This window comes from Peromyscus leucopus, chromosome 9 (assembly GCF_004664715.2).
Source record: "Peromyscus leucopus breed LL Stock chromosome 9, UCI_PerLeu_2.1, whole genome shotgun sequence".
Lineage (NCBI taxonomy): Eukaryota > Metazoa > Chordata > Mammalia > Rodentia > Cricetidae > Peromyscus > Peromyscus leucopus.
The window spans coordinates 81,574,032-81,595,732 of NC_051070.1; the positions used below are offsets into that span (position 1 = coordinate 81,574,032).

A 21,701-nucleotide genomic window follows, 5' to 3' on the forward strand; every position below is an offset into this window, starting at 1 on the left:
GCTACTTTACAGAATTTCAGTGCTACCTAGCAAAGGTAAATATACATATATATTTACATTTGATAAAAATATATATTTATTCATATGGAGTCCTTCACAAATTAGCATCTTCCTTCCACAGGGACCATGCTATTCTTCTCTGTCTCATTCATCTTGGTATGTGTGCTGCTGATAGTTTTAAAAACCATAGGCTCGCCGGGCGGTGGTGGTGCACGCCTTTAATCCCAGCACTCGGGAGGCAGAGGCAGGAGGATCTCTGTGAGTTCGAGGCCAGCCTGGGCTACCAAGTGAGTCCCAGGAAAGGTGCAAAGCTACACAGAGAAACCCTGTCTCGAAAAACCAAAAAAAAAAAAAAAAAAAAAAAACCATAGGCTCAAGCCCTCCGCCGCATGGATATAACGTCCATGGCTATGTAAACCAGGCTGGTTTGTGCACCAAGCTGAGGGCTCTGCAGACACATGATGGCCACATACTTAGATTTCTCAACTGCTCTTAAAAACAAAAAACAAAAAACAAAAAACTTTTTTTTTTTTTTTTTTTTTTTTTAATTTAATGTGATCAGTAGCAAACTTCTGCCCTCTGGGGTTCTCCCATTGTGCTGTAAGTCTGTATTTAAGTCCTCCTCCCTCCTTCTCCCTCCTTCAATAAATGGCATTGGGGGGGGGCGGAATTTTAATGTGTATGAGTGTTTTACCTGCAATTATGGGTATTGCCCATGGAGGCTGGAAGAGGGCATAGGATCCCCTGGGCCTGGAGTTACAGACAGTGTGAGCTGCCATGTGATGCTGGGAATTGAATCTGAGTCCTCTGGAAGGGCAGCCAGTGCTCTTAAGCCTTAGGATAAAATGCAGAACTAAATATTCTGACTTGGCCAAGGAGTGGTGGCACACAACTTTAATGCCAGCACTCGGGAGGCAGAGGCAGGCAGATCTCGGAGTCTGAGGCCAGCCTGGTCTACAGAGTGATTTCTAGGACAGACAGGGATACACAGGGAAACCTGGCTATAAGAAAAAAAATAGAAAAGCTCTAGTCACAACTGGCCTGCACTGACTGAAACTCATGCTGGACACAACATCTCTAGAAACAGAAAGGACAACCCACATATGGGAGAGAATGTCCTAGTCATCACATGGAACATACGAAAATACAGCTTAACAGTAAGATCAACTCACTCACAGAATCAGAAAAGGATCTGAAAACATCAGGCCGGCCGGGCGGCGGCGGCACACGCCTTTAATCCCAGCACTCGGGAGGCAGAGCCAGGCAGATCTCTGTGAGTTCGAGGCCAGCCTGGGCTACCAAGTGAGTTCCAGGAAAGGCACAAAGCTACACAGAGAAATCCTGTCTCAAAAAAAAAACCAAAAAAAAAAAAAAAAAAAAACAAAAACAAAAAAACAAAAACAAAAACAAAAACAAAAAACATCAGGCTGAACGGTAACATACAGAGCTGACAGCATGTGAAGATGCCCAGATCAGTAGTCATTAGGGAAATCAAGGGAAAACCACAGGGAGAGACCACTTCATATCCACTATGATGGGTGCTAAGATGTAGAACAAGTGTCGGTGGGTGAGGATGTGGCAAAGTGGGAACCTTGTGTTGCTATTAGGGATCTCAAGCCCTGCAACCACACAGTGCTCTGGCTTGTCTTGTTCCCCTGCTGGAGGCTTGGTCCCCAGGGAGGTAGCATAGCAGGGTCCGGCAGATCCCTAGAGCCCGGGCCATTCAAGGTCCAGGCCAAGAAGAAATCCTGCCTCAAAATACAAGGTGGGCGCTGCCTGGAGGGCACCTGGGGCTAACTTCTGGCCTCCACAAGCACATGCTTGCCCCTGAATCCACATGCACAACCTCACACGTGGCTCCTGGTGGGCTGGCTGTCACAGTGAGGACAGGCAGGAATGAGTGTCGGATTAGACGTGTGAGAAGCTGGGGGTGTAACACACTTCTGTAAGTATAAAAATATGCTTTTGGATTTGGAAACAGGCTTTTGTGAAGTAGCGCAGGCTGGCCCCGAGCTGGTGATTAACCGTCTCAGCTTCCCGAGTGCTAGGATTATCGATATCACAGCCAGAGGGAATGGGAAGCTCTGCAGTTGTTTGGGAAAGTTTTTGTGGTTCCTTAAAAAAGGTTACATATGACCAGGAGTGGTGAAGCAGAGGCAGGCGGATCTCTGTGAGTTGGAGGCCAGCCTGGTCTACAGAGCAAGTTCCAGGCCAGATAGAACTACACAAGGCCTTGTCTCAAAAGAAAAAAGTCTAGATATGATCTAGCAGTGCTACTGCTACATGTCACCCTGAAAGAAAGGAAAACACAAAGCAAAGAAGAATGCTTGCTGGTCTCTTGTGAGTGTGTGTGCGCGCGCGCATGCAGGTGCGTGTGTGCGCGCGCGCGCGCGTGTGTGTGTGTGTGCGCGCGCGCGCGCGCGTGCGCACACACACACACATTTATCATGTACTATATTTCTTTCCCTCATCCATCAATAAAATCATATAGGGCCCAGTACTAAATAACAATTTCTTCCTTAGTTTTATTGAGCATAAGCCAAGACCGAAAAGATTCCTATATTGGCAATTTATTTGTATCAAATTACAGAGTACCATCAGTAAGCACAAGGTTATGATTCGAATAACATAATGCAAATGTTGGGGGGAATCAGTTGTCTCACGTCCATCATATGTCTGAAGCACACTGAAGAGCTTATGTGGAATAATTTGGTGTGATAAACATTTCTGTACCTTATTTGACCAGTTATCAGGTAAATATATATATATCTATATATATATATGATGTGTGTGCATACACACTTCCAAATTAAATAGATTCATATAAAAAGCTCAAGAATGATGTTAGCATTATTTTCTTTAAAAAGTCTATTATATTAAATTGCACCTGTATTTAAAGCAGAAATGTAAAAAAAAACCAAAAAAACAAAAAAAAAAAAACCAATCCATTTACTAAATACTGATGAATTTACAAACAATCAAAAATGAAATAAAAGTTTCTATTGAAATGTTGAGTTCCTGTTTGACATTTAAGAGGCACTAACAAACTATGGAAATAAACATTTTCCCCCCAGATTTCAGAGACTAAAGGTTCTAGGAGCAGTACCGAGCCCTCTAAATTAATGAGAATCATGGTTGGCAGAGACAGCAGAGAAGTTTCCTCTTTCCTACGGCAGGAACGCTCAGGACGTGGTCACCGCAGCTTGTCCCGCCCAGCCTGAGTTTTCCTTCTCCCATCAGTGGAAGTCCGGCTTCTCAGGAAAGGTGCAGCCGGTTCGCCTAATGATCACGCTTGCTGCGTAGTGGCCAGCGCGGATGCATTCGGTCAGAGGCTTGTCATAGACCAGCTGAGAGAGAAACCCTAGAAGAGACAAAAGAGAACCTAAGGGGTGGGTAACAGCATTAGAAACATCAAGAGCTCAACTGTCACCCAGGGACTCCAAGTTTCACCGTGAAGGTTAATCTTGACTGTCAACTTGATGAGGAGAGTCCGTCTGGACTGCCCATTAGCACGTTGGTGACCACGGGAGTGAGACGTGCCCCCATGGGGGGTGGGGGGCACCACCCAGGTAGCTGGGGCCTGAGTGGAGTGAGGAGGGGGAGGAAGCCGGCAGTGCAGACAGTCTCGGCTTCCGGACGGTCATCTGTGCACTGCTTTGCTCTACTGCAGCCTCTGAAGGTGTGAGAGGCAAACCCTTCCTCCCTGATGGCCAGGCATTTAGTCAGAGGACTGAAGTAACGAACACACCACGCACAGTGCTTCTCACTTAGAGGGCAGGTTTAAGGCAAGCTCTGGAGAGGCACATTTCTTGGGGTCTTTGCTGATAAAGTTACAGTTTAACTCCCTCCCTTCCTTGTGGATCCCTTCTTTTTTTTTTTTGGTTTTTCGAGACAGGGTTTCTCTGTGTAGCTTTGCGCCTGTCCTGGAGCTCACTTGGTAGCCCAGGCTGGCCTCGAACTCAAAGAGATCCGCCTGGCTCTGCCTCCCGAGTGCTGGGATTAAAGGCGTGCGCCACCAACGCCCGGCATGGATCCCTTCTTTACTGGAACCCCCAGTACAGTGCGGTTCCAAGAAAACGCCAGCCACGGTCTCAGAGAGATGCGAAGCGGTGTCAGGCGGGGCAGTGCACACCTGCAGGCTCACGATCGGGAGGCAGAGGCAGGAGCGGCAGGGTTTCAGTCATCCTAGGTTCCCGAGGGAACTCAAGGCCTGCCTGAACTATTCGAGAGTCTGCTTCAAAAACCAACAAAATCAGAGAGACAGAGAGACAGAGAGAGAGAGAGAGAGAACCCCTGTTACGAAGGTGTTCTTTCCAGAGGCAGCAATGAAATCCACTACCTTCTCCAGCTGAGCACCTGACTGGGTCGGTCAGTTACATAAAGATAACATAGGGCAGGCATGGTGGCGCACATCTTTAATCCCAGCACTTGGGAAACAAAGGCAGGCAGATCTCTGTGAGTTCAAGGCCAGCCTGGTCTACAGAGAAAGTTCCAGGACAGCCAGGACTGTAGGACTGTTACACAGAAAAACCCTGTTTTGGAAAACCAAAAAAGATAACATTGCCAGGCAGTGATGGCGCACGCCTTTAATTCCAGCACTCGGGAGGCAGAGGCAGGTGGATCTCTGTGAGTTTGAGGCCAGCCTGGTCTACAAATCGAGTTCTAAGAAAGGCGCAAAGCTACACAGAGATAACGTAGAAACAGCATTGAAGACGGCTTCTCACCAAACTGGAATAAAAGGAGCCAGAGCTATTCTCCTTCTAGAAACAGATGAACTAAAGACAAATGATATGAAACAAAGTTCTTCAAATATTTTACATTAGCTACAAAGGGCTTAAGAAAGGGAGGAGGACTTGAAAATGAGTCTAGTTTACTGTGCACGGCTATGAGGTCACACACAAGGTGCGACAACCCAGACCTGTCCAGAGTGTCACGGGGTTGAGAGGATGGAATGGGGAGAATGAGGAGGCCAAAACAAATACATTTCTAGACAGACTGACAAGACAGACAGACAGTCAGAGAAGGCCAGTATAAATCCACGAGGAGCAGTGATGTCACTATGGACTTGGCACATGAGAAGGGATAATTAAGAAGCACGATGAACAGCTTACGTCACAGATCTGCCACATCAGGTGAACTGGACACTTCCCTGAGAGAGACAGGTTGTCAGAAGTCACTTAGCCTGACCAGCCTTGTGGCTACTGTAAGTAAAAGCCACGGTGTGTGTGTGGGGGCACCTGTGATCCCAGCAGAGGCAGGCAGCTCTGAGCTCCAGGGCAGCTCGGACTACATAGCAAGCCCCTGTCTCAGAAAGAGCTTCTTATAGAGAAGACCCCAGATCACTCTTATCTGTTCAGTCCTCACTACTGCAAAAACAAAAACCAACCAACCAACCAAACCCAAAGCAAAACAAAAAGTAAGACTATGGCATCTGAGAAATCACAGGAGAAAATCTCCGTGAGCTTGGGTCTGCCACTGTGACAACCCCCATCCTAAGTACAAACTTCTAGAGAAGACACAATAATTGGGATTTCATCAAACTCACTTTGTACCTCAGTAACAAGAAACAATTAAAAAAAAAGCCAGCCAAGAGAAACGCGTGCCAAATACACATGCCGAACTCAGCAGTGCCACTGTGGTCACTAAAATGACACGGAGTGAGACTGCCTGGATGCAGCCTCCTCCCAAACCTCAGGCACACCGACTTAGGGAATGTAAGGAGACTTTACTGACCACCGCCCGAGTATGACGTGTGAGGGAACGTGTGCCATGGTGGGTGAGCGGTTCGGTTCTCTCCTTGCACCGTTAGGAGAGTTCCAGGAACTGAATTCTGTTGTTAGGTTTGCCAGCGCATGCCTGTACCCAGTGAGCCTTCTAACTGGCCCCCGGGAATGTACAATGACAAGACCACTTTGGGAAACGATTTACCAGTGTTTTAAAAGTTAAGTTTGGGGCTGGAGAGATGGCTCCGTCATTAAGAACACAGGCTACTCTGGAAGAACTGGAGTTCCATTCCCAGCACCCACATGTCAACTTGCAACAGTCTGTAACTCCAGTTCCAGGGAATCCAAGCCCTCTTCTGGCCTCCTAGGGCACCAGGCACACATGTGGTGCACAGACATACATGCAGGCAAGCACTCATACATATAAAATAAAATCTCATTATAAAAAGTTGAATTAACCTACGCTATGACTCAGTCATTTTATTTCTAGCTATTTACCAACGTAAAAGAATGCAGACATGTATGCACTTGTCAATGAACTTTCCCAGCAGCCTTATTGTGCAAGTTCCCAAGTGGAGGCCATCAAATGGATGAGATGGGCAGGAAGAAGGCTCAGGAAGGGCATGGGAATGGTTGAGCCGCTCACAGGACGGGCATATCACACTTCAAGGTTGAAACTGCACTTAAGAATGTGTATTTTATTGTATGTCAATTACACTACAATCAAACAATTATACTACAATAAAGCCATAAAAACATAAAAGGAAGGAAGGAAGAAAGTGTAGTTACAAGTAAGAGAGGACAAAACCAGAAAAACCTGTGCTCCGACCCTCAGGGGCACCTGAGCGGCTGCTGCGCTCAAATGCTCAGGACTGAGGATAATGAGGAACTGTTCTGCAGGCGACTTCCGGCCTTCCCTGAGGTCCTGGGCAGCTTAGGGAGCAGGGTGGAGTTGAAGGTTAATTTGAAGCTGTGGTACAATGACCTGTAGAGATCATTACACCAGATTTATGTGCTCCCCCCTCCACCTCCAAGGCCCAGAAAACGCTCTGTATTTGATAAACAAAGTTTGTCCAATTACAGAAGAGAATTAATTTGGTTAATAGGATGATGTCTTTGGAAGAATGTGAACTCATTCTCTCAAGAGTATTTTTTATCACGGAGATTTCAGGTAACAGGCGAAGGTCGGTATAAGTTTTCTGCCAAACTATGAGACTGAAATGTTGGGCCCACACAGCGAACGGAGCCGACTCCAGATTCAGAGCGGGATCAGCTTACAATGGAAACACGTCTATTAGAAGCCTTACAAGCAACATCTGTTTTCCTCATTCTTCCTGCTATGATCTTTGTGAGAAAAGCTCATGTGATGGAATGTTCTGTGAGACTAAGTGCCGGCACCCTCCTTCTAAGAGAAGAATGGGCTCTAAAGACTCATTTGCTTTGACAAGGAAAACCTGGACGCTGACAAAAGCTAAGACCTCTGGCCCCAGGAGAGTATCAACTTTTCAATAATCTATTTTTAAAAACCAGCAACGATGAATTACAGATATTACATAATCAATTATAAGTGGGACCTTCCAAAAGTCATCTTTATTAGCCTTAAAGACCATATAAAGATATTTAATGTATATGCTAATAAAGAAAGATAAAGAATCCCTTTATAATGTGAGTGAACGAACAGCCTAAGTTCCCCCAACACGGTCTCACTGTGCAGCCCTGGCTGGTCTGTAGCCCAGGCTGGCCTCCACTCACAGTGATCCACCTGCCTCTGCCTCCCCAGTGCTGGGGTTAAAGGTGTGCGCCACCACTCCTGGCTTCTAAGATACTTTTGTACCTTGAGAAAGATATGTAACATAAAACAGACTATTTTAACAATATTTATTTACTTATTTATTACGTTTATTTATTTAGTGTGGAGGCAGATGTGTCGTCTCATGGCATGTGTGTGGAGGTCAGAGGCCAGTTTGCTGGAGTCAGTTCTTTCCGTCCACCAAGTAGGACTGGGGTATTGAACTCGAGACTTGGGTCTCCACGGCAGGCACCTTGACACATTAAGTCATCCTGCCAGCCCCATTAGCTCATTTCTTCTTCTTCATTTTTTAAAAGTTATTTTAAGATTCATTGTTTTTATGTGTATGGGTGTTTTATCTGCACGTATGTCTGTGTACCATGTGCCTGGTGCCCTTGGAGGCCAGAAAAGGGAGTCAGATCCTCTGACGCTGGAGTCACAGGTGGTTGTGAACCGCCATGTCAGTGCTGGGAATCAAACTCGGGTCCTCCTCAAGTGTATGCAGTGCTCTTAACCACTGAGCCATCACTGTGTATCGGCTCAATCACGGCTAACCGCATGCGTCACAGCTTGCTCATTCATTTACCTACAGGCTGAAGAGCATCTTGGTTGCTTCTGAGTCTTGTCATTTATAAGTAAAACTGCTATAAACATTTGTGTACAGGTTTTTGTGCAGACATAAGTTTTCAACTCATTTGGGCAGCCAAGGAACACAATTGCTGGATCATATGGCGAGCATATGTTTAGTGTGTAAGGAACTGCCAGACTAGTTCCCAAGTGGCCACCCTAGTTTTCCTCTCACCAGCCGTGAGTCAGATTCTGGTGCTGCACATCCATGGCTTGTGTGCCATACATACAAATTCAAGATGCTGGTGCAATGAGAGGAATAAGGATTTCCTCTGTTTGGAGACAACATCTCATGTGGCCCAGGTTGGCCCCAAGCTCACTATATATCTGAGATAGCCTTCGACTCCTGGTCCTCCAGTCTCCACCTCCCAGGGGCTTAAATTATAGGTGCCTGCCACCTCATCTAGCTGGTTTTTCCATTATTTTTATTTTTTTATTTTGATCCAGGTAGAGTGGTGCATGCTTGTGATTCTAGTCCCTAGGAGGCTGAGGCAGGGAGAAGGTCCAGTTCCAGGGTAGCTTAGAAGACATAGTGAGACCATGTCTCAACAACCACAACCAAACAACCCCCCAACTGTGTTTACTTAAAAAGGAACCCTCCCCAAACAGAAGCGACCATACAGGGCTTCTGTATTATACCCAACCCAGCTATTCCTCAAGTGTCTCAGGAGCCTCTCTGGTGCATGCTCACTCTCTTCAGAATGCTCGCTCTCTTCAGAATGCTCGCTCTCTTCAGAGAGCCACAGCATCCAGTCCAGCTCTGCAGCTCTTCGCTGTGGCTTCGGTTTCCGTTCTCTGGACAGGTACAACGATCTAATTAATCATTTACTTTTCAGACTGCCTTTGTCTCTGGCCTCACTCCAGCTTGTTCACTGAAGTTATCGATGCTTTTTATATGTAAGTAGTATCAAACTTCACACTGTACGGTAGTGACAAGTTAATTACATAGTTATTAAGAGATAATGTGGGAGTAGTAACACAAGTTATCATGTAATTACCTTTGTTCTTAAAGGCATTACCATGCAATTAAAGCAAACCTGATACGATATTTTAGCAAGCAATAGTACGGAACTCTTTCCTGTCTACATGTGTGCGCACACACACTGCTCTCTGTCATCTCTGGGTCAATTTAGTTTTCAGGTCTTTATTTTCTTTTTTAAAAAGACATTCACCTTGTAGAAGCTGGGTGTGGCAGCTAATGTTTCCTAGTGGGTCCAGGCTAGTCTGGGCCACTGAGTGAGACCCTGCCTTTATCTATCTGTCTGTCTGTCTGTCTATCTACCTACCTACCTTACTTACTTACCTGCTTATCTACCTACCTATCAATCGTCTATCTATGTATGAATGACAGGCTCTCTCTATAGTCCTGGCTGTCCTGGAACTTGCTATGTAGACCAGGCTGGCCTTGAACTCACAGAGAACCACCCAGTTCTGGTGCTAAAACGAAAGGTGTGGACCACCACGCTGGGGACCCTGTCTTAAAAACAAACAAACAAACATACATATATACATACAACCCTCCAAAAGAAGCAAAGCAAAGATGCCTGCCCTTTGGTGTCCGCTGTGGTGTTTTCTTACTCCCACATGCTTACCTTCTCATTGTCTGCACCCCCAGACACCAGGTCTAAGCTGCCCCATGGCAGGGGAGGCTGCTAACTCACAGGCTCTATTTCTGGAAAGGCTGCATATCTGAATATCTAGGTACTGAGCTAGATACCAAAGAATTCAAAGATGGATAATAGAGGGTTGGTCTTCGATTTTCTACTTCAGGAGAAAAAAAAAATCTGTGTATTTGGAGACATCAAGAAGTGCTTCCTGGAGAAGGTGCCATGAGCAGGGTCTTGGTGGGTGCTCTAAGAGATGGACATTATACCCAGAAGAAAGAGAAGGGAATGTTAGAGAAAGGACCTTTTGGAGAACAGTAATAGGTCAGCTGTATTGAGGACATGACAAGAAACGCAGCGTAGAGAGCAGATGTTACAGATCTCCAGGGATGTGATTTGGATCTCCGAGAGCCAGACAGCTGAGCTTCGGTTACAGCAGTCTGCTCAGGTCTTTCTGGCAGAAGGAGAGTTTGAACTTACTAGGAGAGGGAATGTTACTGCATAGCCCCACCACAGGCCTACTGTGAGCTTGAGTTTCCCACTTCAACTGTGCAAAGTATGCAAGCCTGGAAGGAGAGCAGTAAGCTGGAACTTGCAGCTAAGGTGAGGGAAGGGACAGGGACAGAAGGTCACCGAGTTCTTTTAGACCACTGTAAGATCATGGACTTTTTGTGTCACTCCAACATGAACCCCAAGAAAAAAATAGCTGAACTTCCTCTTCAAATGACTATTTTGGCTATGAGAAAATGGAATGGAGTATAAGAAAGAGTGGGCATGGAGGTCAGTATGGAAGCTTCAGTGAGTGGAAAACATGGGTCATATTGTCGGGAACACTTGAAGACCACAGAGATGAAGAGAAAGCTACACATGAAGTGTGCAAATACATCTGTCTACAGAGCCTACCCACCTGCTGGTTTTAAGGGAACTTGCTTCATACCCAGCATCACCGCAGGAGGTCAGCTGAAATGTTCTGTACACGCCAATCAACTTAATTATCTACTGAATCAAGGAATGGCATCTGAGCCACCAAGAGTAAAAACTTATGATCCTTCCGGCATCTCATGATAGCAGTCTAAGAACCAGAATGATATGCTGGTGCTCTTCCATGCTCTTCCAGAAGCCAGAACGGATGCAAAGTCATCTAGTCATTCCGGGCTGTGAGACCGGGAGCAGACGTGTAAGCAGCCCAATAGCTTTATCTAATGAAGACGTGGTCACCACTACCTGCTGCGGACCCAGATCTATAGTCACCATCTGGCTCCACCCAGTGAAGAACTCCAGTTCTGGTTCTTGTAAGAGGTGACAGTTATAACAAATAATGCTCTCTGTGGGTGGCACATCATGCTTTGTCAACATTTCATTTGACTTTCAGAAAAATGCAAACAAGGCAGATACTCATCTTTATTTCTAAAGTTGAGGAAAATGGGGCTTAATGGTGTTGAACTATTCGTCCATAGACTCTTGTCTTTGCTTGTTGTACTGTGATAACTGAATACCTGACATATGATTATTGATAAGGAACAGCCATTGGGTTTAACAGGGGAATCCTGGATCAAGCTGCTGCCATCTGGTTGGGTGAGGGCCTTCTCTTATTTCACACAGAGGAAGGTGGGAAGGAGAAGGGAGAATCACAGCTTGGTTGAAACCTCTTTGAAAAACATTATTAGTATTATCTTTAGGCCCTGGGGATTGAACACAGGACGTGATGCAGGCTTGGCAACCACTGTACTATTGAGCTACAACTATAGCCTCAAAGCCCCCTTAATCCCATTCATGGACTAATCAGCCTGTTAAGGCCCTACCCCTTAATGCCATCATCCTGGCAACACTTGAATTTTGGAGGGGACATTCATACTGGAACACTTTCTAAGTTAGTTAATGATGGGGCTGAAAAATCAAACATGTATTGAGTTTATTGTTTTTAAATTATATTTTTTCTCTATTTATTTATTTATTTATTTATTTATTTTTCTATTATCAGTTTGATACAGTATAAATTCTTATCCTAATAGTGAAATGTTTCATTGAGGCTTGCCCAGTAATTGAGTAAAACCAAAACTTATTATAAGCCACAGTCATCCTAGGGTCCCCCCTGCTATATAGCTTCCCCGGTTCTGTGGGTTGCAGTCTGTCTTTTGCTTTATATCTAGAATCCACTTATGAGTGAGTACGTATCATGTTTTTTTTAAACACGAATGGATGTTTTGTCTGCATGTATGTATGTCTGCACCACATGCATGCCTAGTGCCCTTGGAGGCTAGAAGAGGTCATAGCATCCTCTGGACGTGGGGTTATAGACAGTTGTGAGCACCATGTGGGTGTTGGGAATTGAATCTGGGTTCTCAGGAGTGCTCCTAACCACTGGGTCATCTCTCCAGCTTTCGGGTATTGTCTTAATGTCTATGTTATAGAATCTTTATGATTATGAGCTTCCTTACTTCCTCAAAATTCCTTGCCTTGAAATGGGCTTCTGTTACTTTTGCCAGCTGGTCAGGAAGGGTACCCTGAAGCTAACACGTGACGGCCGGCCCTACTGCACTTTGCCCTCTGCATGTTCTCAGCGCTCACGGCTTCCTATCCGGCCGCCTTTCTCTACAAAGCAGAGTAAGTTTCTGTATTACAGGGATTCTGAAATGCACACCTAAAAATCTGAATCACAAATCTGTGCCGTTCCTTTTTCCTGTCATTAAACATTTTAATATAGAAGACGAGATCTAAATACAACTGTCAAAAGCCAATTTCCTCCTCTACCTCCTGACTAGAAGAGCATGAGCCCTGGTGGCCCCTTCAATGTAACAAAATCTCACAACATGCTGCTTCACAGCTTAAAGATTTAACCTCGGTCAGTATCTGGCTTGGAATTGCATGTACAAATAAACACAAGCATGGCACCAGTTCCAAGTCGAAGAACCCACAGCCTCCTCTGGTGTCTTTGTGACAGAGAGTCTGTTACTGCAGACTTGAGAACTGGCTGTGTCCTAGATCTCATAGTCTTCACCACTCAGGCAGGAGGAGGAGGAGGCAGTGTAAGACGGTTACTCTAAACACGAATACATTATTGTAGACACGAGGAGACGCATTAAATGGTCAAATTTAGTTTATGTTCATTGTTGTGAGTGAGTGAGTGACTATCGCTTCCTCCACCCTCACTGTGATGTTTTTCTAGCTGTTTGCAAGATGGCAGGTGAGTGTTTACACAAAAGCCTTTCGTGAGGCTCGAGGCTGATGCAGTTCCTTTGCTATGGCTCAGCTTGGTTTGATGTGCATTAACCTTAATCATTAAGATTACAATGAAAAGGCCCAGAGATGGCTCACAGGAGTAAGCACTTGCCACTCAAGCCTGATGACCTGAGTTTAATCCCTGGACCCCACGTAAAAGTGGAGGGAGAGAACTGACTCCATAAAGCTGTGTTATGACCTCCACATGTACACTGTGGTGCACATGCGTACACACACACACACACACACACACACACACACACACACACACACACACACACACGACTGCAGTGAAAAGCAAACAGAAATATCTTAGAATCTTCTTTAGTGGAAGTATTCAGCCAAGTGTGGTAGTTCCAGGTCATGGGCTACACAATGAGACTGTCTCAAAACAAAAAGCCCCTCACAAAACCCAAAAACAAGTCCCCCCCAGTTCCAAACAAACAAACAAAAAAAGAAATGTATTTAGAAACAAAACATGGTATAGGCATTTTTACACACCTGGTCACGGTGCAGGACAAAACCATGAGCATCCTAAAGACGTTAGCATAGTTTTTCTGCCTTACCAATCCCTTAACGTTGACTTTTCAGGAAAATCATGTACAGCTCTCTGTCTCTGCACTGGCTTTGGCTCTGATGGGCCTAACTACCATAACGAGAAAAACTCTCAGAGCCTGTAGTCATTGTATTCATGCATTTAACAAGTCACAACCTTGGGGTCCTGTTCTACCTGAAGATGCTGTTCAAAGTTCCTAGTTATTATTGGTAGGAGAAACTTTTAATAAAAGCCAATTAGCTACAGAACCCCCCAGTGGTTAACTGATTTTAGGGGCTAAATTTCTGCTACTTCTAATTATCCTCTGATGGCTTTCTGTGGTGTCTCGGAACCATGACAGATGACAATGAAAAACTGCATTGAAATCCACCCACCCTGACACTGTGCTAAGCGCCAGCTTTTCCCTCTCCAAGTAAAATCAATACTCTGTTTGAGTCAACACGTTTACAGCTTTATTAGGATGTCTTGCTTGTTCTGTAACAGCTACTGGAAGCTGTGGTAACAAATCGACTCAACTCAGTTAAACCTAGAGAGCTGGGTAAGAGGCCCATCGATAAGGTTGTTATAAAAATAAACTGCAGGAGATCAGAGAGCGGGAGCAAACAGCCTGGTAAATGTCAATATTTCCCCTCACGGAGGAGGCCAGCAACAGTGAGATCATGTGCACAGTCCTTTTCCTCCCTTAACGATGCTTCGTGTTTCAACTGGATACCGCGTTTCTACTTCTTGTGCACAGATTCTCTGAATGGAATTTTTACTAATTCCCCTGTGGATCTGGAACAGGAAGTTGACAGAAATACTCACAATTTTTCATATTCAGATTCTTTCTTTAGAGAAATACTCTGGTCTTAAACTGACTTGATTAAATGACCTTAAGTCATTTGGAATACTTGTGACAATACAGTCTCACCTTCTTTTTACTAATGAAACTAAACTGCCAGCATCTACATTTTGCAATTTCAATAGAACGTTCATTCTTGAAATAGTTTCCATGAGACTGATGTTGTGCCTTCAAAATGAGGCGTTGGGCATTCTTGCACTTCCTAATGGCAAACACCGTTGGCTTTAGTGGAAGTATATGGGCAGTGTCTGTTTCCTATTAGGCGCAAGCTTGCATGGGCGGGTATGGCTTTAGCAAACCAGGACTCAGATCCTCTCACAGAGATGTTCACAGGTTGCTTAAAGAACTAACATCTGGCAGGAAATTCCTACTTCCATTTGGCTAGCTCAGACCATCCAGATGTGAAAGTAATGGTTTCCTTGGACTGAGAAGAGCTCAAATGTAAACTTTCCTATTTTCTATGCAGTCTACTCAGTAAAATTGTGTTCTGTCTTCATACCGACTTCAACACAACTACCAACTAGTTATGAATTCATGTAACATATTCATATATTAGAGAACAAAATTTTCAAGGAAAAAGAAATCAACAAACATTGAGTGTTCAATTAACTTAAAAAGCTACTGTGTCTGCTAAAGTTAGGTCTGGCACAGCAGGTATTTATACAATGAAAACTAAAGTTTAACTGTGTGTTGGTGCAAGGGCTGACCTGTACAGAAGTCAAGGAGAGCAGAAGTTCCCCTGTGATAGGCTAACCTAACACAGGCTCTCATCATAGAGCGTGTAACTGAGAAGTAAGGGTATAATATACAGACACATGGTCTTTGCTCCAGCTACACTGAGAAGCAAGGGTATAATATACAGACACATGGTCTTTGCTCCAGCTACACTGAGAAGTAAGCTATAACACACAGACACATGGTCTTTGCTCCAGCTACACTGAGAAGTAAGGGTATAATATACAGACACATGGTCTTTGCTCCAGCTACACTGAGAAGTAAGGGTATAATATACAGACACATGGTCTTTGCTCCAGCTACACTGAGAAGTAAGCTATAACACACAGACACATGGTCTTTGCTCCAGCTATGGGAATGACTTCAGTGTCTATGCTTTTGTCTAAGCAGAGACTCCTTGATGCTTTTTTCTTCTTTGTTGTGGCTGTAAATGGAAACCTGTTTAGTTCTATTATCTGTTGTATAGGATGTTTGAATTAAAACTACATCCAGGGTATTAGGGATGTAAGTGCTTGCCTAGCATGAATGAAGCCCTAGGTTTGATCCCTGTACCCCATAAATTGGGTAGGTGGTACACCTGTAATCCCAGCACTGGAGAAGTGGAGGGAGGAAGTTCAGGAGTTTTAAGTTCCTTCTTGGCTACATAGTGAGTTTAAGGATGGCCTGGGCTACATGAAATCCTCACTCAAAAAGAAGAGGAGGAAGAAGAGGAGGAGAAACAGCCACCGGGGTTGAGGTATAGATCTGGGGTTGAGGCAAAGCCATGGTTGTTGGCCTAAGAAAGGACTCATTATATGACTATTTATATATTGGTGACTTACACTTGACTACTTCTCATAGCAAGTTGATCCTAGATATTTAAAAGTACTAAATGACAGACACATTTTTAATTTGCCATTTTATGAGCCAGAAATAAAAACACATAGTTCTAAACTTTACAAATGTTAATGTTGGCAGAGCATGGTGACACTCACCTTAAATCCCAGCACTTGGGGGAGGTAGAGGCAGGTAGATCTTTGTGAGTTTCAGGTAACATGGATACATAGTAAGATTGTCTCAAAAATAAAAAAAAGTTAACTAGATAATTAAGTGAAACATAAACCAAGGGTCTGTGTTTATAGCCCAGGTTAGTACTCATACATCTCACGTATCTGAAGTGAGAAAAACTTCTAATTTGGTAATTATATGCTATTTGTGTATGTGTGTGGGGGGAGTGGATTCAGACCTCTGCTGGTATTTTATTATGTGTATGTGTGTTTCCATGCACACTCATGTAGGGATCTGAAGAGACCAGAAGATGGCATCAGAGTCCCCGGAACTGGAGTTAGAGGCGGTTATGAGCCTCCTCATATGGGTGCTGGAATCCAACTTTGGTCCTCTTTGAGAGCAGGGCACGTTCTTACTGCCATGAGAGTTTCTCTGTGTAGCCTTGTCTGTCCTGGAACTTGATCTGTAGCCCAGGCTGGCCCCAAACTCACAGAAATCTGCCTACCTCTGCCTCCTGAGTGTTGGGATTAAAGGTGTGTGCCACCACCACCTAGCTGTTAAGATATCTCTCAGGTCCATAAAATTATTAACATACCTAATGAACAAAGGATAATTTAACTCCTCCACGGCAAAAAGGACAAAATTTAAAACTGAATACAGGGTAGGGGAGACCCCCTCCCAAATAAAATGGAATATGTTTATCTTTATGAAAACTTATTAATTTGTCTCTATCTACACTGGTACAGACGGATTTAAGAACTCTGTTATTAAGCGGGGGTGGGGGTGTGTGTGGGGAATATGGCTTAATGTTTAAAAGCGCTTTCTGTAGAAGCAAGAGGACCAGGGTCCATGTCCCCAGAAGCCCCTAATTCAGGGTGTGTGTGGCAGCTTACCTGTAATTCCAGCCTCAGAAGGCAGAAATTAGACACCTGTAGTGCAATCTGGCTAGCAAGACTTGCTCTGGTTTTGACTGAGAGAGTGCCACAAAGGATAAGGCAGAAGAGCGATGAAGGAAGATATCAGTCTAGGGCACTGCGCGCACACCCACACACCCACCCACCCACACACACCCACACCCACACACACCACATACATATATACAAGAAAAGAAGGTTGGAAGGACGGAAGTTAGGAAAGAAAGACAAAACCTCAATGCAACAAAAGACAATAATACAACCCTCTGTTGTGGGTTGGGGACACAGAAAGCTCTGGGCTCGATCCCTAGCGTCATGAACTGGGTGTGTGGGCACATGTCTGGAGTCTTGGCATCTTGTGGCCAAAGGAAGAAGATCAAAAGCTCAAAGTCACCCTCAGCTACACAGGGACTCTGAGAAGAACTTGTGCTACATGAGGCTCTATTTTTTTTAATGATTTATTTTTATTTTATGTGCATTGGTGTTTGTCCGCATGTCTGTCTGTGTGAGGGTGTTGGATCCCCTGGAACTGGAGTTACAGACAGTGGTAAGCTGCCATGTGGGTGCTGGGAACTGAACCGGGTCCTCTGGAAGAACAGCCAGTGCTCTTAAGTGCTGAGCCATCTCTCTAGGCCATGAGGCTCTATTTTTATTTTATTTTTTTTTTTGATTTTTCGAGACAGAGTTTCTCTGTGTAGTTTTGCACCTTGCGCCTTTCCTGGGACTCAGCTGGTAGCCCAGGCTGGCCTTGAACTCACAGAGATCCACCTGCCTCTGCCTCCCGAGTGCTGGGATTAAAGGTGTGCGCCACCACTGCCTGGTGAGGCTCTATTTTTAAAAAGAGAAAAACAAAACCAACCAATGAAACAACAAAAAACTGTTCTATCAGAGGCTGATAGTCTTCAGGCCAGTCTTTAGAAAAGCAAGATGGTTATTTCTCCTCACAGAGTGGGAGGTGTGATGTGACCTAGTAAGAGAGGAAGCAGCAGAGTAACTTGTGGGCTATACTTCGGGTTTGAACATTGGCGTTGACAGTGATGCTAGACACATTACTTAATCTCATTACACTTGACAGCTGAGAGACCTGTCCAGCAGAGATTAGGCCAGTTTCCAACTTAGGTTTATCTAAATAAATGGATTTTTTGTTTCCGCTCACTAAGTTGTGGAGGTAATTATGCATCAGAACCTAACAATGGATCAGGCAGATTATGGCAAATTTGACTAGATCCATGTGATAGCAGCTGGGATATCCACTTCAAGATTCAAACCAGTCCCACTTGGTTAACCGATACTCCAAGTCAGGACACTAACAGACACACATTTTGTCATGACATAACTAAGAAAATGAACCTTAGTCATTTTAGTTACGAAGTTACCTCGGGTCCTCTGGTACTAAATAAAGTCTTTTCCAATTGGCATCATTTTCTTGGAGTAAACATCTCTTCATTGTCTTCAAATCCAGGAAAACCAAGGCTCACAAAATTTGAACTCTGGTGTTTGTGGTGGTTTGAACGAGATTGCCCCCCATAGGCTCATAGATTCGAATGCTTGGTCATCAGGGAGTAGCACTACTCGAGAGAAATTAGGAAGAGTGGCCTTGTTGGAGGAAGTGTGTCACTGGGGGTGGGCTTTGGGGTTTCACAATCTCCAGCCAGACCCAGTGTCTCTTTCTTCCTGCTGCCTGTGGATCTGGATGTAGAAGTCTCAGCTACCTCTCCAGCACCACATCTGCCTGCATGTCACCATGCTTCCCACCAACGGACTAAACCTCTGGACTGTAAGCAAGCCTCTATTAAATGCTTTCCTTTAAAACAGTTGCTGTGGTCACAGTGTTTCTTCACAGCAATAAAGCGCTAACCACGACAGTGTATGATGCCCTTACATGATAATGGCTCATACCATTTTAGTCTTAAAAAATTCCCACCAGTGTAGGGTGGTAGTGGCACACGCCTTTAATCCCAGCACTTAGGAGGCAGAGGCAGGTGTATCTCTGTGAGTTCAAGGCCAGCCAGGGCTGTTACACAGAGAAACCCTGTCTGGAAAAGGAAAGAAAAGAAAAAAAAAAAAAATCCCACCAGGTCAAGTCCTTTGAATTCCATTTTTTTTTTTTTTTTTTTTTTTTTTTTACAGTTGCTTTTAGATGGAAACTGTGTAGGATATTAGATCTTTGAGGAAAAAAAATGTCTGTGAAAAAAATATTCTCTCTCTCTTTCTTTCTCTCATCCTGCCTCTTCACTCTTCAATGCTGGGAAAGGATAATCTTGACTTTTTTTAAATTACTAAAGACCCAAGTAATGCTCAAGTAGTCACAGGCCAGGTTCTTGAAGTTTGGTACTCTGGTTAAAGATTACCTTCTTTCACTGGGTATGTGACAATTGCAAGGTGTGAATATCTCTTTGTTCCCCTGCATGAAGTTGGTCTAATATCTATGGTGACTTCCATATTCTTTTTTTTTTGGTTTTTCGAGACAGGGTTTCTCTGTGTAGCTTTGCGCCTTTCCTGGAGCTCACTTGGTAGCCCAGGCTGGCCTCGAACTCACAGAGATCCGCCTGCCTCTGCCTCCCGAGTGCTGGGATTAAAGGCGTGCGCCACCACCACCCGGCGACTTCCATATTCTTAATGACCAAGTCAATTCCATACTTCATTGGATACTTAAAGATTTTTTTCCCTTAATAAATCAATCAAAACAATATCCTACTCTAGTAGAAAGACAGGAAGGGTGCCATCACTACAAAACGGCTGTTCTGCAGTGGGTAGCTGTCATACAGGCCACCTTCAAATAAGTCCCTAGGAGGCAGTGGTCATCTAAAGGTTTTGATCTCCGAGTGCAGAAGTGTGGGAAACAAGGCACTGAATGCCCATCACACACTTTCTAGCTGTGTGAGGAGAGAAGAAAAGGGAGGTGGTGGTGTATCCAAAACAATCCGAGGAATTTAATTTTTCCTCTCCTGTGATTTGTTTGACAGGTCCGTACATGTGTATAACGTATTCTGACCATTCACCCTCCTACCCACTCAGACCCTCTCACTCTTGCTAACGCCCTCCCTCTTCCCAGCCGGCCAACCTCTACTTCTGTGGTTTTCTTTTCTTTTCTTTGGTGTGTGTGGGGGGGGGAGGGGGAAATGGCCCACTAAGTTTAATGAGGGCTGCTTCCATGAGTAAGACTTACTTAAGGTAGATACAGAGCAGGAGCAACTGAGCAGTGGCTCCAGGACTAAAAAAAAAACCTCAGGAATTGTGCATCATGTCTGTATAAAACTAAGAAGCAGAAATTCAGGAGGGAGACAAAGGCTGGCGAGACAGCTCCTCTGGCTAAGGTGCTCGGCAGTCCCCAGGGAAAGTGACTCCGCCTGCCCTGAGCCAAAGCACTGGGTCTGGAAACATTAAAAAAAAAAATCAAAGTATTTTCTAAATACGAATTAGACAATGGAATTTTATTAGATGAAAAACAGAATAATTATTTGCACTGTGGTCGCTAAGTGGCCTTAAGAGTTTTTTACATATATATACATATATATGTGTATATATGTATATATATGTATATACATACATATATATTTTGTTTGTTTGTTTTTCGAGACAGGGTTTCTCTGTGTAGCTTTGGAGCCTGTCCTGGAACTTGCTTTGTAGCCTAGGCTGGCCTTGAACTCACAGAGATCCACATGTGCCACCACTGCCGCTGGGCAGTTTTTTTTTTTTTACATATTGTAGGCACTCTTTGAGGTAATACATTCCCTCAGTTAAACCTATGAAGAGAATTTTGAGAATCAAAAGTACTCAGAGGTAGCACAGATGTTTAACTCTCAAAACACAATGTTCTAAACTGGGTGGTGGTGGTGGTGGTGGTGGTGGTGGTGGTGGTGGTGGTGGTGCACACCTTTAATCCCAGGATTCAGGAGGCAGAGGCAGATGGATCTCTGTGAGTTCAAGGCCAGCCTGGGCTACAGAGTGAGTTCCAGGACAGCCAGGGCTATGCAGGGAAACCTGGTCTCGAAAACCAAAAACTAAAACCAAACCCCCAAACAACCAACCAAACCAAACCAAACCAACGAACAGAAACAGTGTTGTGAACCAGATGGCCCTTAGCCTTTCTGTGTGCCGTTCTGTACCCTAGGAATGCTGGTTCTTGAGAGAGGCCCCTGGGCTTTACCTGAGGGCTTCCCGGACATCATCTGTCACAGGCGTGGTCCCTTTCTGTCTGAAGATGATTTGTAGGTTTGGTCCACACACAGTTCCCACAGAACAGAGGACTAAATCCTATCAGATTAACACAGGCTGGTATCGATGCCCAGTGGAAACATATTGCTTAGGTCCCCTTTCCTATCATTTGTGATGATTTTCCGTCTCAGTTTCATTTACGGGGACTTTCACTGGGAACAATGACAGCACTTGTCACAGAATGTTCTCAGTGTTTCCATTTGTTACTATGGCAGTGACAAAGAGGGTTCCAAATGAAAAGGCAGACCCGCTGTGACAGAGCACAGCAGGACAACAAGGAAATGTCTCCTGACCTGGGAAATTAGGAAATCATAGTTAGAGATTACAGAATTTCTCTGTTTCAAAAGGTACAATCCTGACACTTGGCTTTCCAGGGAAAACGTAAAAGGAGCAGTGTCATCACTGAGAAATAAAAGCGCAAAGGTCACAAAGCATTGAAGTCTCCAAACAGAACAAGGAGGTGTGCTTGTCAAGGCCGAAGGGATCTG

At 44.5% G+C, this 21,701-nt stretch overlaps 1 protein-coding gene across 2 annotated transcripts in view; it reads right to left on the bottom strand.

The window, feature by feature from the left end:
- Positions 1-2,501: 2,501 nt before the first annotated feature.
- Positions 2,502-21,701, bottom strand: part of Adk (adenosine kinase) — a 400,038-nt gene continuing 380,838 nt past the window's right edge. For both annotated transcript variants that reach the window (XM_028879766.2, XM_028879767.2), the window contains exon 11: positions 2,502-3,361. In XM_028879766.2, the coding sequence (XP_028735599.1) occupies positions 3,237-3,361 (125 nt within the window). In that variant the 3' untranslated portion in view covers positions 2,502-3,236. The remainder of the gene's footprint in view (positions 3,362-21,701) is intronic.